The following is a 16460-nucleotide window of genomic DNA, read 5'->3' as shown; positions in this document are numbered from 1 at the left end:
AAAAATAAAATAAAATAAAATAAAATCAGTAACATCAAAAGTAAAATATTGATCTCATAACAATAAAAAAATAAAAAGTGTTAGCAAGTATGCAAAGCAGAAAAGTATTGTTGTATTGATTAAATGTTCTCTGATACAATACCAGATGCACTGCATACTTTCATCATGTCATTTTCACTTACCTGAGAAGAGTAGAAACAGCATAGTGTAAGTTCACAAATGTGGTTTCAGGTATGATCCCGCATTTAGGTAATACAATAATATAATACTCGTTAAAAAATATCAGCTGTCAGTCATATCCATTTCTTTAATTTTGGTTTTTGTGTTTGACATTTAGGGATTTTGCATTCAAACTGAAGCTAAAGAACAGAGGCCACTGCTTTTAAAAGGGGGAAGAAAAAGTCAAGTTGAGACTTAACTGAGACACCGACAAAACAAAAACTGCCTGCAGTTAGCATAGCTACTTTAACTGTCATAGCCACTAGGCTGACTTCCACCCACAAACTCGTATCTCCTCAGAGCTGAAATCATCAGCACTCATTCTTTGCTTAATGGACACAATGTTCCCCTGGATGTCTTGTCACAGTAAAATAATGAGCAGGCAATTCTTTTTGCTTCAGTGACTCATGTACAGTCCAAACTTTCCCACTAAAGCCACGAGTGACATCTCTAGGGGTTAACAAAGCTACCAGATCTACCAAAAACTAGCTGTACTTAAAAAAAAAAGAAAAATCACAAAAAATGAGAACCTATCATGAAAAGTAACAGTTTTTCTCTCACCCTGAGTCTATGCATGTGTCCTCCTTGCTTTCTTTCTTTCATTAAAACAGAAAACTTAAAAAAAAAGGTAAAAAGAGACCTTATAGCATGTGTTTTTGTATTGGAGATACATAGAGCAGAACATAGTGCAAACTCATGTCTATGAGAACCACGCACAGCTGACCAGCGCTGTTCTGGCAACATAATTTAAGGTGATAATAAAATAAAAATTATTGATCACTGAATTTACTGCAGGTGTGCACGAGAATTCACCGGTACAGGGTTTGGGCATCAAAGACTTTCCAAATTCTCTTTGTCCCCCACAGTTTGCGTCACTGTTGTCATGTGGTTCTTTCCTTTAGTCCCATTTTCTTCAGAGCTGTCTATTCACCTGACAGATCCATCCACCCACCCATCTACCCATCCATCCAAGAGTTCTGTATCAGCTCACAAAGTTTCTTTGCGCTTTCATTACTTCTGGTCCCTTCAGCAGGGTCACAGCTCTTCGGTGAACCAAGGCGCTCCGTCCTCGCTTTCACCTCAGGGTGCACTAAAAGGCCACAGACAGTGCATCTGAAGGTCAGGTGCTCCTGGTCGCTTTCCTGGTCCCTGACCCCAAGACTTTTAACCATGGCTCATGGATGCAAAGGTTATCTAACCTTCAGGAAGCAGCAAAGGGAGAGGGAGGGGATTCAGAGGGAAATGCAGAGACAAGGGAAAGAAATGGGATAAAGTAATTTAATTGCACTTTGTTGATTTATTGATCTACAGTGGGGCAAAAAAGTATTTAGTCAGCCACCGATTGTGCAAGTTCCCCCACTTAAAATGATGACAGAGGTCAGTAATTTGCACCAGAGGTACACTTCAACTGTGAGAGACAGAATGTGAAAAAAAAATCCATGAATTCACATGGTAGGATTTGTAAAGAATTTATTCGTAAATCAGGGTGGAAAATAAGTATTTGGTCACCTCAAACAAGGAAAATCCCTGGCTCTCACAGACCTGTAACGTCTTCTGTAAGAAGCTTTTCTGTCCCCCACTCGTTACCTGTATGAATGGCACCTGTTTGACCTCATCATCTGTATAAAAGACACCTGTCCACAGCCTCAACCAGTCAGACTCCAAACTCCGCCATGGCCAAGACCAAAGAGCTTTCGAAGGACACCAGGGAAAGAATTGTAGACCTGCACCAGACTGGGAAGAGTGAATCTACAATAGGCAAGCAGCTTGGTGTGAAAAAATCAACTGTGGGAGCAATCATCAGAAAATGGAAGACATACAAGACCACTGATAATCTCCCTCGATCTGGGGCTCCACGCAAGATCTCATCCCGTGGGGTCAAAATGATCATGAGAACGGTGAGCAAAGATCCCAGAACCACACGGGGGGACCTGGTGAATGACCTGCAGAGAGCTGGGACCAAAGTAACAAAGGTCACCATCAGTAACACACTACAACGGCAGGGAATCAAATCCCGCAGTGCCAGACGTGTTCCGCTGCTGAAGCCAGTGCATGTCCAGGCCCGTCTGAAGTTTGCCAGAGAGCACATGGATGATACAGCAGAGGATTGGGAGAATGTCATGTGGTCAGATGAAACCAAAGTAGAACTTTTTGGTATAAACTCAACTCGTCGTGTTTGGAGGAAGAAGAATACTGAGTTGCATCCCAAGAACACCATACCTACTGTGAAGCATGGGGGTGGAAACATCATGCTATGGGGCTGTTTTTCTGCCAAGGGGACAGGACGACTGATCCGTGTTAAGGACAGAATGAATGGGGCCAAGTATCGTGAGATTTTGAGCCAAAACCTCCTTCCATCAGTGAGAACTTTGAAGATGAAACGAGGCTGGGTCTTCCAACATGACAATGATCCAAAACACACCGCCCGGGCAACAAAGGAGTGGCTCCGTAAGAAGCATTTGAAAGTCCTGGAGTGGCCTAGCCAGTCTCCAGACCTCAACCCCATAGAAAATCTGTGGCGGGAGTTGAAAGTCCGTGTTGCTCGGCGACAGTCCCAAAACATCACTGCTCTTGAGAAGATCTGCATGGAGGAATGGGCCAAAATACCAGCTACTGTGTGTGCAAACCTGGTAAAGACCTATAGTAAACGTTTGACCTCTGTTATTGCCAACAAAGGTTATGTTACAAAGTATTGAGTTGTATTTTTGTTATTGACCAAATACTTATTTTCCACCCTGATTTACGAATAAATTCTTTACAAATCCTACCATGTGAATTCATGGATTTTTTTTTCACATTCTGTCTCTCACAGTTGAAGTGTACCTCTGGTGCAAATTACTGACCTCTGTCATCATTTTAAGTGGGGTAACTTGCACAATCGGTGGCTGACTAAATACTTTTTTGCCCCACTGTAAATGCTAACCACGTTAATAGAACGGGAGCATGATGTGAATGCTGTCAGTGGACTGGAAAACTTATATGTCATGTGGCTGGCTGCCTTTGACTCATAAACCGTGATAAAAATGCAGCACATTCAAGTGTGCCAAAAAAAGAGAACAACAACATTATGAAGCTTCGTGTATCTTCTATGCTTTGAATATCTATTGGATTGTTTTGGGGTTTTTTCAGCAGGGCAACGTCACAAACCGTGACACACACTCAGCATTTTCATTGCACTGCATTGTCCATTACCAGGGTGGAAAGTAACAAAGTACAAATACTTCGTTACTGCACTTAAGTGCAATTTTTTGGTATCTGTATTTAACTTGAGAAGTTTTTTTTGTCAACTTATTTCTTTTGCTCCCTACATTTTAAACAAATATCTGTACTTTCAACTCATTACTCATTACTTTTGCTTTAACGCTTTTGGGGGGAGTTATTGTTTTATCACTGCGAGTACTCAATTACTTTTTTATTTGAGTAAAGAACTTGAATGAGTGCTTCAACTTTTAGTAGAGTATTTTTTAACAGTAGTATTTATACTTCTACATAAGTACAGAATGTCTGTACTTTTTCCAGCCATCCATGAAAAAATAATTTATTAAATTTAACAGCGGTAGAAGTTAGCAGGAAGTTAGCTCGCTAGTTTCCACCTAAACATGATATATCATCTTCTGACTGAGGGGTTTCTGAAAAAATTAAAACGTACAGCTCTGCTATCACAGAGAACATAAATGAAGACTAAAATGCAGTGACGCTTTGTAGGGTTACTGAAGTTGGACTAGCTGGTATACAATGATGTACTACATGATCGCTAGCGACATAGCTATGTTAGCATAACATAAAAACAGTGAAGCTGGAGGATGAATGCTAACTTTTTTCCACAAGTTAACGTGAGGGTCCCCGATGGTTAGAGAGTAATGTAATCGCATGGCATAATGCTGTAAACGGACTAAACTTCTGTCAGCAGAACAACTGAGATAATCAAATCCACAATACAAGGTTAGTCATTAATATACTGTTGCATTGGCTTGGCTGTAGTTACATCATAAGGTTTTAAAAACTGAGCTTTAAAATGAATAGCTGTAATAAAAACCGAGAGAGGCCGACAGGGATCACTGACTGTTTTTAGGGGCTTGTTGAGATTAAATAGAACAAGATGCAAAGCATTAAACCATGTTAAAAACACAACAGCCTTAGTAGTTTAGGCCTGGAAGCAGGTTTCATATCATCACTTAGAGACCGGATTATACTGAGCATCTCATAGTTGTTTTAACTACATTCTGCAGGCCATTTTAAATTCTGTTTTGTTTGATCGATATTTAATATTCACAATTATTCAACTTTATTGTATTTATACTGATTCCGGGTTAATTTTTATCTTGTTATTATTTTGTTTGGTCATGTTGTGTTCCGTTTTATTGATCTTATTTAAGCTCGTTGTCATATTTGTGTATACCTTAAGTATAACTGCTGTACTCAAGGTGTTTCCCACCTTTGAGATGAAAAAAGTATGTCTTTTGTTAAACGGGGGTTGTGACAACATTTTCCCCCAAAATATATTACAACTGGTTATATAAGTTTGTGCTGAGTTCTGTCTTGTTGAAATCATTGATGACCGTTGATTGCTTTCAGCACTATCACCTCTAAACATACTCGAAAGCCAGGAGGTAAAACTCATTTTGAAAAGAAATGTGTAAAACTGCTCATTGGCAAGACTGCCCTGCAATTATAAACTCAATTACTTTGGTGTTGTATAAATGGGCATGAGGGAAGTTTTTATCAGAAGAATAGGGTGTAAAACTTTTGATGATACATCTGAAAACTCAAAATTTATGCCCTACTTCACTTTTTTCAAAGCCATCCAGTGACCAGATCGGAGTTTTTGCCTTGCTAATTCTGGCCTCCAGGCCTTATGTTTGCCTAAAAATCCCCTGTTTAAAACTGGGCTAGTGTGGATATTTATATGCAATATTTACATATTATTCTGACTCAGGTTTATACTCAAGTTTTCGTATCATCATTAAGTTGTAAATGATGAGCAGAGGACAAACAAAACTGTGACTGGCAGACTAAAGGTACAACCATGTTATAACAATTTAGTTTTAGTTCGTTTGATTAACCCCAACATTAACAATTCTGCCAACACAGAGTCCAGTGAACCATTGTCTTGAATAGTTTTCTAAACATGGAAGCTCAATAAAGTTAACCCATTTTAGCCTTGGGCATTTTAAGTCTGCAGTGTTTTCAACTGTAAAATTAAAATTAAATCAATAAAAAAAAACTATAAAACTTGAATTGCTGCTGTATATTTCACTGCTCAGTTTAATACACTATTAATTTGTTCAGACTCTTTAACATATACTGTGTAGTCTGGTGAGATGAGCAATCTGCTGACCTTCTGCAACTCCTCTCTCAGCCAAGAGGGAAGAGGCTGTCCGAGCCGGTGCAGCAGCTTTGACAGCTCCACGTTGTGTTCTCTGTAGTACCTGGAGAGATATGCCCGTGCCTGAAGAGAGTAGCACAGGAGAGACAATGAAAGAATGAAAATAGAGAAGACCAAGAGATGGGGGAGTAAGGGAGACAAAGAGGCAGCAACACAAATAGGAACGGTTGGTCCATCAGGATTCGATACGTTGTAGATTGGAAAGACAACACAGGAAAATAAAGAAATGGGAAGGAAAGCAGAAAAGGTATAGGGTGAAAAGGAGAAAAGAAGCACAAGAGGAGGAAAAGGGGTTGAAAAGGAGGGATATGTAGAGGCATTTTGGGAAGAGACAAACAATAAAAGCGAGACAGGGGGAGAGATATATATAGAGAGAAATTAATGATGAGCCACAAAACAAGATCAGTTTATTTCTCCTCTGTAGGACTTTAGGGCCACTAAGTGCCAAGTGGTACCAACAGAGCTAAAAAATGAAGTTATAAAGGGAAGAAAATTACATGAAGGATGCATGAGATCCATTATTTCTCTCGCCCCCCTGTGTGAATTCCTCATCTCTCTACTTCTCTTGTCTCCCCAGTGCTACCTCCACCTCCTCCCTCCCCATCCCTGCTTTGCCCTCTACCTCCGTCCCCCTGGTGGAAACTCAGAAACAGTTTAATTATAGGCGACAGTGAGGCGCAGCCATTAGCCATGTGTGAGTACATGTGGGAAGACAAATTGCATCTATGTGTTTGTCTTCACGTGAGAGCAAATGTGTGATTCATTGTCTGCAGGTCTGGTCTCCTCTGTGGAATCAGTAGCCAGGACAAAGATTTATGGATTGGATTTTCTCCTTCCACCTTACTCTCCTTCATCCCACTCTCTCTCTCTCTCCCCCTCTCACAGAGGTTGTGTCACTATCGAGTCCTCATGATTAGGTTGTAAGTTTCTGGCTAGATCTGATTGGGTGACAGTTTCCATCCAATGCTGAGTCCTGTGGGAAATTTTGCCACAATGATAGAGGGGATTGTGGGCTGTCACTGTCAATCAGTCTGGCAGCTCTTTTTTTTCTTTTTTGTACATCTTTTTCAAACATTTCATTCAGGGAGTATGTAAGTACTTTCATGAGCATAATATGTTCTAATTAAAGTAAAAACCATCTTACCTCTGGCTCCATAGGGGGGTACTTCCTTCCTTTGCTTTTCCCCAAACATTTAGTCTTTCCTCCATCAAGGAGCTGGCACCAAAAGCCCTTCTGAGGGTCAAAGCTGTGACAACAGGAAGAAAAAAATTAAATACTTAAAAAAATAAACCTCAGTGCTACTGTCAAGGCCATCCTTTTTAGAAGTGCTCCATTTTTTAGCAGCTATAGCTGAAAAAGAGGACACATCTTATTTGCACAAACTAAACAGAAAGGTTGCATTCAGCTCCCATCTTTTCTGTCATCATCATCTATGTTATGCCCACTCTCTCTTCACCTTTCCTGCTCTCTCGTCGTCTTAACGGAGTCACGCAGTAGGAAGAAGTACAGTTTATTGATTGGTTAATACAGTAATCCTCTTCTGCGGTGGAAAAAGAAATACGGGAATATGCATAGGCTATAGCCTGTTTATTCACTGGAACGGTTTCTGTTTTCTATGTAAAAAAAGAAAAAGCCCTGGAGCACGCAAGTTAGAACCATTAAATGGTATGTTTGTTTAATCCACTTTAACCAATCCATATTTATGGCATTGCATTTAAGATGTCATGCATCTTATATTCAGCAGCAAACAGCTAATACTTGTTCATTGTGACAGAAACAACTGCAAGGACAACTGCAAGACGTTCCTGACTGCCATGAATAAGAGGTAAATGATCAGGCACAGAGTGGCTAATTGCAATCTTGCACTTTGAAAGAGCAGCCATCAGGAAACATGGCTTCTGATAGAAGAGGTAGTGTCACAGGTAAATGAATGTGCTGCTTTTGGCCACTATGTGACCTCAGTATCATTTCTCCACCCTGTGTTACATTTTCCTTGTGAGTTTTGTTGAAATTAGAACACTGAGAAAAAAAAGCATTGCACCCCCTCCCTGTTTTTTAAGACAAGAAGATAGTGGGTGACCTTCACAGCAAAGTGCCTTTGTGAATTACTGTACTCTGCTGGAGGGATTGGACTACTTTTGCAAAACTCATTCCCCAATAGATTTTGATGGTGGTGGTGGAGCGTGCTCTCTGAGGCGTCAGGCAAAGATCTTCAACTGGGTTGACATCATGCCATAACATACGATCCATCAAACCATTCAAGGACCCCTCATGCTCCGGACAGGGGTATAATCACTATGAAAGAAACCAATTTCCACCAGAATAGGAAAAAAATGACTCATCAAATACACAGAAAAACTTGAATATTGATCTGCAGTGACTCTTTCCTGTAAGGGGCATGTAGACACAAATTATGCTGATAATAGCATAACAACGCCATCAGAACCCTTGACTGTATGGCTCAAAGATTCTGATATTTTCCATAGTTTGGCACGTGTCATTATCTGGGCATGTACACCACTGATGGAAACCTATCTCAGAAGTACAGCTATTTCATATCAATCTACCTGATGTCTAATCTTATAGCTCTTTAAATAATAATAAAAACATTAGTAAAACATCCAATTTTGCGAATGTGGCCATTTACCGATAAGGAACTTGTATCTTGAGATTCATATAACATTAAAACCAGCCAATCCAACATGATAACCCCCGCAAAACTGTCCAGCAGAAGATCATGTAACACAATAAAACCCAATGTGTTGTCCTAGCCTCCACACTTCATACAGACCTGCCCCACAATGCACAGGACACATGGGATCAGCTGCCAAAGGATTCCTGTGTCCATAACCTGACCAGTCAGAACTATTTTTTTTAAAACAATACTAGATCATTTTAGTTTCATGGAAGATTTTTGTCGATTACAGTAGCACAAATAAAGAGATAAAAGAGGTGAAAAGGAGATAAATATTAAAAAAAAGATGCATATTATTGTTAACTGCTTTTGACAGACGGAGGATCAGGGCTAATGTGGATATGATTGAAAGATGCAAATATTTTCTTTATTTGCATGCATCAGCGGGTATAGAAGTATAAAAAAAAGAGTTAAGTGGTTCTTCTTCAGTTTTCCTCTGACAGGACAGGAGGAAGAAATGAAAGAGGGATTAAATAAATAGGCTCCAGCGTTGAGGATCTGTCAGACTGCTGCCATGTCAAAAGAATGAGAAGGAGAAAAGAAAGATTAGGCTTTTGTGTAAGTCGGTCTTCAGCCAAAACACAACCTCGCAAGCGCACACACAGCTTCCTTATTATTCTGTCAAAATGCATCTCTTTACAAATTATTTGTATGCATGTGGGTGTGTGATCCAAGACAGATGCACTCTGTCCCAATCTGAGCTACAAATTCTAGATGTCCCTGTCTGTAGACTCGAGGGCTTGCAAGCAGATTGCATTCTGATGAGTGGTGCTTGAGAAATAAACAGTTTAGCGCTCCTCCAAAATGTAAAGGTCAAATGCAACATCTCTAATGGAGAATGAGTTGAAACAGAGCATCCACAGGCGGAAGCTAATTCTCTTAAGTTATGTACATTAAAACTCATTTTTGTTCATGCGCCACATACAGCTAAATTTGAGCTCAAGTGGGCTGGAGCAGTTGTACTACTATATAATAATTTATCAAAAATCAATTATTTAATGAATAATGTATTTTGAAAAACAGGTACTATATGATAGACAAGGACAACAAGGACCCTCTTTGGCTATGGCAAACCATCTGTAACATCTTTGCCACAATAATAAGTCAGCTCTCACAACTGCTCTCTTGATCAATTCTTAATGTTTTTCTGCACAATCATTCCAGCTGCATCACCCCCCCCCCCCCAAAACAAACAAACAAACAAACAAACAAACAAACAAACAAACAAACTAAACAGTAAGAAGTCCAAAAGAAATTATGCTTTTTTTCTCTGTGATTTTCACACTTTTAAAAACCATCTAGTGGGCCAGATTGCATCCAGCCGGCCTGTGTTGTTATCCCAGCTCGGCAGAGTTCGATTGACATATTTTAGGCAGCTCAACCAACATATTAGATGTACTCGTCTCTGAAAACATTTGATATGCAGTGTATTATATCGATCTGCATGATTAAAAATGAACCTGGTGTCATTTTAGTGACTACACGTGAAAAGAAATTTGAGCACATACTTGGAACATGCTGTCTTTGAGGTTGCAAACAGCATGCATTGGCTACACAACTGAAACCATCTTTCTGACTTGCTTGGTGCACAGGCCTTTTTTATCTGCTGTGAAAGACTGCAATGGATGTGTTCATTATTTATCTTGGTAACTGGCACTGTTGTCGTTGCTATTTTAGTTCTTTTGGATTGACACTGTGCAGCAGACTTACCCTTTTTTTTTATTCAGGCAGCTGAAACACAAAATACTCAAGCAGCAGATACAGTATGTGAGGACAGCTACTGTCCTGTGTTTAAAGAAGGTGGAAGCTTCACCAGCTGAATAGCTTTTACCAAAAATATGCATTAATTATTCCCTTCTTTCTTGCACAAATACATCTAGAAATGTGGTACACAGTGATTATGTAATTCTTACATACTTGTTCAGAAATATACATACACAATACTTTCATGTCTAATGTCTAATTGCATTACTTCCAAAATGCAAGTAATGCAATTAGACATTAATATACCCAATGATGGGGTGTGATATCACTAAGTGTGGCCCAAAGGTAAACATCTAATAGTATTTGCAAATCAGAATATTTCAGACTTCCTCAACAAATTTAAAGCATTAAAAATATTTTGTTATATCTTAATTTGCCATTGCACTAAAAAAGTATTCACCTCTCTCTTATGCACATAAACTTCTTCTATCATTCTACTGCCACTTTACTCTTTAAGGTTTACATTCTCGTTTATATCTTGTGTCCATCTACACATATCCTCATACACCAGGGACGTCAAATTCATTTTGTAACGTGAGCCAATGCATCCCACTTTGATCTTATGAGGGCTGAACCAAAGTCCCCTTTCTGTCCATGTAAAGAAATTTAAATATAAAAATATCTCAGTGTAAAAAAACCCCACCTCTATTTCTTTTCTACACCATAAAGAAATGCTGATGTAGCAAACCAAATACATTTATCAGTTTATCAGCTTGGGGCTAAATTGTATGAACTATGTTAAAATTACAGAAATAAATTCTTGTAGCTCACTGACTTGATTGTCCTGTAATTATAAAATGGAAAGTTTTTGTTAATTCAGCAAAATTTCAGTTTTTTTTCCTGTGGGTACATTGTAAAAAACTGAAATTTCTATATTAGATAGTGAAAAAAATTCATGTTAAGTATAATTTAATTGTTTATCTGTTATTTAATTCTGTTGATATATATGCATAACCATGGTGGAGGTCTTTATCAACAGGAAAACTTGTGAATATATTCCAAAATTGATTCCCTGCTTCACATTTTCCAAAACTGTCCAGTGGTCTGGATTGGAGTCTCTCTAATAAGCACACAAACTCCAAGGTTGACCTTTAATAACTCTTAAGCAACAGGCATATGATGTCACTGTTGTGTTTTTTTCAGAGAATGACACCACTTGGTAAGCTGTCCCCACCGTTCACCAGTAGATGTCAGGCTTCACACAAATTTGGAGTAGGGTCTTGTTATGGGTTTAATTTGTTTAAATATTTCCACCTCAGTGCACACTCGGTTACTCCAGCATGCCAGAGATGGAAGACAGTCATGACTGACACTAAGAAAAAAGAAGAGAGTCAGCGAGATACTGTGGGAGAGACTTACGTAAGTGCCTGGGAGTAGTTGAAATGGGGAGTGACACCAAGGAACTTCTGAACTTCATCCATCACTGCTGCAGGGTCAGTTCTCAGCTGATGGCCATCTATGATCATCAACTACACACAGATACACTCAGATCTGAACTCTGACTTTTAACACTTTAAAGCTTGAACCATAGAATAGTTGCCACAAAATTAAATTTTTCTTTTTTAAATGTTTATTTATTATTATTTAATTCTAAAAAATAAAAAAAAATGATCATATGTTATTTAGCATATATGAATTTTAATTTGCATCATATTCGCTACATCCAGCAGTTTTTTTCTTTCTTTTTTTTTGCAAATGTCTTATGCAATTTATTTAGTTTTTAACTTTTATGTTTTTACTATTCATCAAATAGTCATCAAATATGACACATTAGGCATTTAAATTTACTTAATTTTTTTTCATAAGCTGAATCAATAATTTCTCATTTTGTCAAGGCAAAATCGAATCACTAAAATGAAGACGCGATTACCATTGTTTCAGCCATGTCTTTTTACGACAATCACAATTCACAGAGAGCTGTTAAGAAGCTAATCTCACTTCTTATTTACTTTTTTCAAGTGCATAGCCCTGTGTCTGTGTCTTTGCTTACCTGGTTAGCAGGGTAGTACGTGAGCCACCTCTCTAGGTGTGTAGAGTACAGACCAGGGATGAGACAGCGGTTCTGCAGGGAGCGCAGCTCGGCTGGCGCACCCTTTTTCGCACTGATGACATCATAGAAGGTGAAGCGCAGGGCTGTATGGTCCTCGTGAGCCCTCTGATGCTGGAGAAGGATCACAACTACCAAATGAGCTTCACAGAATACTCTGGACGATTAATACGTTCACACCTTTTGTGTGAGTGCGTGTTTTCATTGTGGTCAGTGATATAACATTTACGCTGGCACATAGTTGACATTCATATCTCATTAATTAAGCAGGCTTAAAGATTTCGGGATCTTGTGACATTTCCTGTAATGATATTCATAGATAAATATATAGATAATTAGGCTCATTAACTCTGTGCATGCAAGCGACTCCAAGCACAGTCTTGGATAAAGAACTCAATTTTAAATCAATACAGAGATGCAGCAGATGAAGCAGGCAACTGTAGCAAGTTTTTTTTTTAAAAATAAGTGAGCAGCCAAAAGCATCTAATGTATTCTGTGTGTGTTTGTGCACAGTACTTACCTGATACCAGCTGTAGGCCCTGTCAGAAGGGTTGATGAGCAGGGTGATGATCTTGGCCTTGGGTAGCAGGGCAGCAGCTCGCCGTGGGGTCTCCTCTGAGGGGAAATAGTTGGCGCTCTTCTCAAATAGGAAGTCTGTGCTAACATTGGAGGGCACGGGGAAAAACTCCATGTACCTGAGGCAGTAGACACAGGGAAAATTAAGTAGTCATATAAACATATGCACACACTCAAGACGTACCCCTCATGCACAAGCATTAATCATCACTGCAAACGCACCCAACCGCATTTAAGCAGTTTTTTTTTTTCAAAGTCACTTCTAAAGTCACAAAGTTACAGCCTTTACAGCTCAGACAATGATCCTGAAATAAACGTGATATATTTTAAACTGTGTTTAATGAAGAATTTTCACAGTCAGGTCTTTATGGATGACTTTGGAGAATGCACCAGCTGTGTCTCTGTCAGCTAAGCAACCCATTTATGGGTCAATTTGGGCAGCCATATGTCTGTTGGCTTATGTTTGCAGACTTAAAAAGATCATTTGGAAGACGCTGCTAAACTGCTTAATGGATCACTCGAGTCTGCAAGACATAGGACAATCCATAACAACTTCACAAAAATGCTTGTAATCTTTCATTTCACCTTAAGCACTGACTAATAAAAGGCAAAGACAACAAACAGAGGTTAGGCTGTGTGTGTGTGTGTGTTTGTGCTTGTTCTTACCAGTCAATTCCTTTGTGGTAGTTGTTGGTATTGAAGAACTGGACCTCCTCATAAGTCTTTGGACTTGGGAAATTGCTGGAGATGGAGGGATGCATGAGTAGGAAGAGATAAAGTGCTGTCGTTCCTGGAAGAAAGGGCATAATTCATAACTGGCTTGTTAATTCAGCTCAGGAGAGAGTAGTCAGTGTGTGTGTGAGTGTGTGTGTTCATCAGTGTGTGTGAGAGCTGTCATCCACTGATCCATACTGGATGAGTTTTCCCTCCGCAAGATTTATATCTTGCGGAGAACTGATTATGTGTGTGTGTGTGTGTGTGTGTGTGTGTAGTGATCATAGGCCTTCCCATCAAATGATTTAAAACCATTTGACACCAATCAGCACTGGGGCTCTGGTCGTGCCCTCTGTCTCGCCCTGAGCAGCTCTTTTCACCCAGTCCCCCTCACACTATCTCATGCACAATCCTGCTACTTTTCCCTCAAGTCTTGTTTCCTGTTTGTTCCAACATCTCTGACTTACCCTCTAACAAAATGAGGATGTAGAGGGCTGCAATTATTGTTGTTTGGTTGCTAATGTTGCTATAATGACCCCCTCCTCCCATTAGGGAGATTATCACCTGGTTAATGAGCGGCTAGAACCTCCTAACCTTTCACACCAAACAGCAGCAATTAGAGGACTTAACTCAGGACTTGTGTAATGTATACACACTACCTTGTTTTTAAGTCTTTGAAGGACCCCCAGTGAAAGAAAAAGGAAAAAATGGAGAGGTTCTCTATCTGTGCATCTAAAGTAGATCACATGTGGGTGGAAGAAAGGTGGTAAGAGCCTCCTCCTTTGTCTGCCTCTGACAGGACCACAAGAGCGAGGGAGGATTAAATGAATAGGCTCTGATGTGGTAGTTCCAGACACCTGGGCACACAGAAGCAGTCTCTTTGTTGCTTGTGCATGTCTGATTGTGGGCTTTTTTTTCTGCATCTTTACCTGTTTTCTGTGGTCCTATTACCATGAACTTGGGTAATCTGTCACAGGTTTTTTCTTTAGACCAGATGTCTTTATGTCGCTTGTCATCACACGGGTTCTACATCACAGAAAAAAAGGGATTAGAGGTTAAAGCAATCATGCACATATTATACACAGAAACACAAACATGCCCCTGAAAATCCATACCACAGAGGATTTGCAGCACAAAAAGGAGGAGATAAGCATTTGTTTTTGTTTTATGCATACTGCTCATAAGTCCCTACAAATTTGTGTAAGCTTATATACTGTACACTCTCAAACAGTATTATTAAAAGCATCATATTTGAAGAAAAAATCCTATTAGGAATACCCCTTGATATTTGTAATATTTAAACAAAAATCATGATCATACGCAAGCAAAAACAATTACAATCAACCAAAGCAAATACCACCTAAGTACTGTTTTCTGACCATGACATTACTAATCTAATTTTAGATCATTTGTACATCTGAATATTTCAGGATTTCTTTTTCTTTGTCCTCCAGAATATGTTTTAATCTTAGTAATAAGAACATCTTATTACTCCCAACAGCACCGATAAAACCGTACAAATGCAAGCAGCAATACAAGTCCATACCTGTAGGAAAATACCATAGCAAACACACCTGCCAGAGTGGGTTTCTTTGCTCAGGAAAGAGCTGAAAGTACTTGTGTGCAAGCTGGAGCGGCGGGAGGGTGTGAAGCTTCAGGTTCGTCCATGAGCGAAGGAAGGAGGCCAGGTGGACAAATGTGTAGAGCCCCAGTCGATCATTGCCGTAGTTAGATAGGTGGGTCATGAATATACTTATCTGGAAAGGACACAAGCAGAGAAGGTGGTGGTGGAGAGGGAAAGGGATGTAAATAGAGAGTGGGAAATATGTACTTATTATATTTTGCAAAATTGAGATAAAGTCAAAAACCCATTTCCCAAGTTCCCCATGTTTGTTGATGTTGGTGCAGTGGAAGCAAACAGATTATTTCTCAGAGTGCGATGGCTTTGAATTCCCTCACAGAGCAGCTGTCCAGCAAGTATAAATATTTGCTATCACTTTGCAAAGTGACACAGTCACTTTTGTTATGTAAGATTGTACATTAACTTTTAGCACAACGCCGCTTTCAAGTACAAAGAGGCAAACAGATAAAGTGAAACTGATGTATTCACCACTCCTAGATAAAGCTGAGGAGGCAGCACAATGCTCCTCGTAGCCACCGGGTGATCGGAAAGATGCACCTACACATGGGGGAGTGTTTCAGATTGTGTTCACGACAGTGAATGTCTGTGAGGAAGAAGGTAAGACTCAGAGGGAGCGAAGGAGCGATAGTGTGCCGGTCCGGGCTATCTGTCCACGGCTCAGTGCTTTTATAGGCTGATCAAAGAGACAAGCTAAGATAGCTGCTACAGACAAATGCACGTGAGTCAGTGTGCGCACATAAACTCACACACACATGCTTCTTTTGTGATTGCACAGAGCTTGAGAATGTGTCCGGATGAAACGGTAACATCAGCCATTAAGGTATGAATTATTTGTTGAATGTGAGCTTGTGTGTCAGTATGCATGAATAAATGTGTCTGTGTAGAAGTATGTGTGTGGATGCGTGCGTGCACGCGCGCACACACACACACACACACACACACACACACACACACACACAGCCGTGTATCTATGATTTCTTTAGACTACATTGATTTCTTGGAGACTAACAATAACTATGATATAACCATAGCGGTTATATCAGTGTTGTAGTGTTGCCTTAATTAGAACCTCTCTTTACCCCAACCATAACCCGAACCTTACTACAACCTCAAAACAACCTCGCCTTTAAAATACATCACATTACAGAGTTACATTGCATTATCTACTTTCATTCCCTGGGGAGTTACCCGGACCCTACCAGTACCATTTTCCTTGCCTCCCCTTTATGTTAATATTGACCTTATGCTTTTTTTTGTTCCTAAAATGAAAGTAGTTCGTGCACATGCACAAACATACAACGACTCATTCAAGCACAGAGAGTGAATTTCCTGATGACAGAGGACTGTTGTTGCTCGTCTCTAACGGCGAAGGTTGCTGTAGATACAGAGCGACACAGTGTCGGGGGTTTGATGGAT

The 16460-nt window shown here is 39.7% G+C and overlaps 1 protein-coding gene across 3 annotated transcripts in view; it reads right to left on the bottom strand.

Annotated features, from left to right (window-relative positions):
* Positions 1-637: 637 nt before the first annotated feature.
* ndst3 (N-deacetylase/N-sulfotransferase (heparan glucosaminyl) 3) overlaps positions 638-16460 on the bottom strand; it is a 51938-nt gene continuing 36115 nt past the window's right edge. For 2 of the 3 annotated variants that reach the window (XM_085162444.1, XM_085162443.1), the window contains 9 exons: positions 14977-15159; positions 14332-14428; positions 13355-13478; positions 12633-12807; positions 12056-12226; positions 11425-11534; positions 6750-6852; positions 5558-5668; positions 638-1413 (listed from right to left, as the gene is read on the bottom strand). In XM_085162444.1, coding sequence (XP_085018570.1) covers positions 1384-1413; positions 5558-5668; positions 6750-6852; positions 11425-11534; positions 12056-12226; positions 12633-12807; positions 13355-13478; positions 14332-14428; positions 14977-15159 — 1104 coding nt within the window. In that variant the 3' untranslated portion in view covers positions 638-1383. Of the gene's footprint in view, positions 1419-5557; positions 5669-6749; positions 6853-11424; positions 11535-12055; positions 12227-12632; positions 12808-13354; positions 13479-14331; positions 14429-14976; positions 15160-16460 lie in introns of all 3 variants that reach the window. The other variant, XM_085162445.1, reaches the window with a different exon arrangement.

This window comes from Neolamprologus multifasciatus, chromosome 6 (genome assembly GCF_963576455.1).
Source record: "Neolamprologus multifasciatus chromosome 6, fNeoMul1.2, whole genome shotgun sequence".
Lineage (NCBI taxonomy): Eukaryota > Metazoa > Chordata > Actinopteri > Cichliformes > Cichlidae > Neolamprologus > Neolamprologus multifasciatus.
This window is presented reverse-complemented; position numbering and strand designations above follow the sequence as displayed.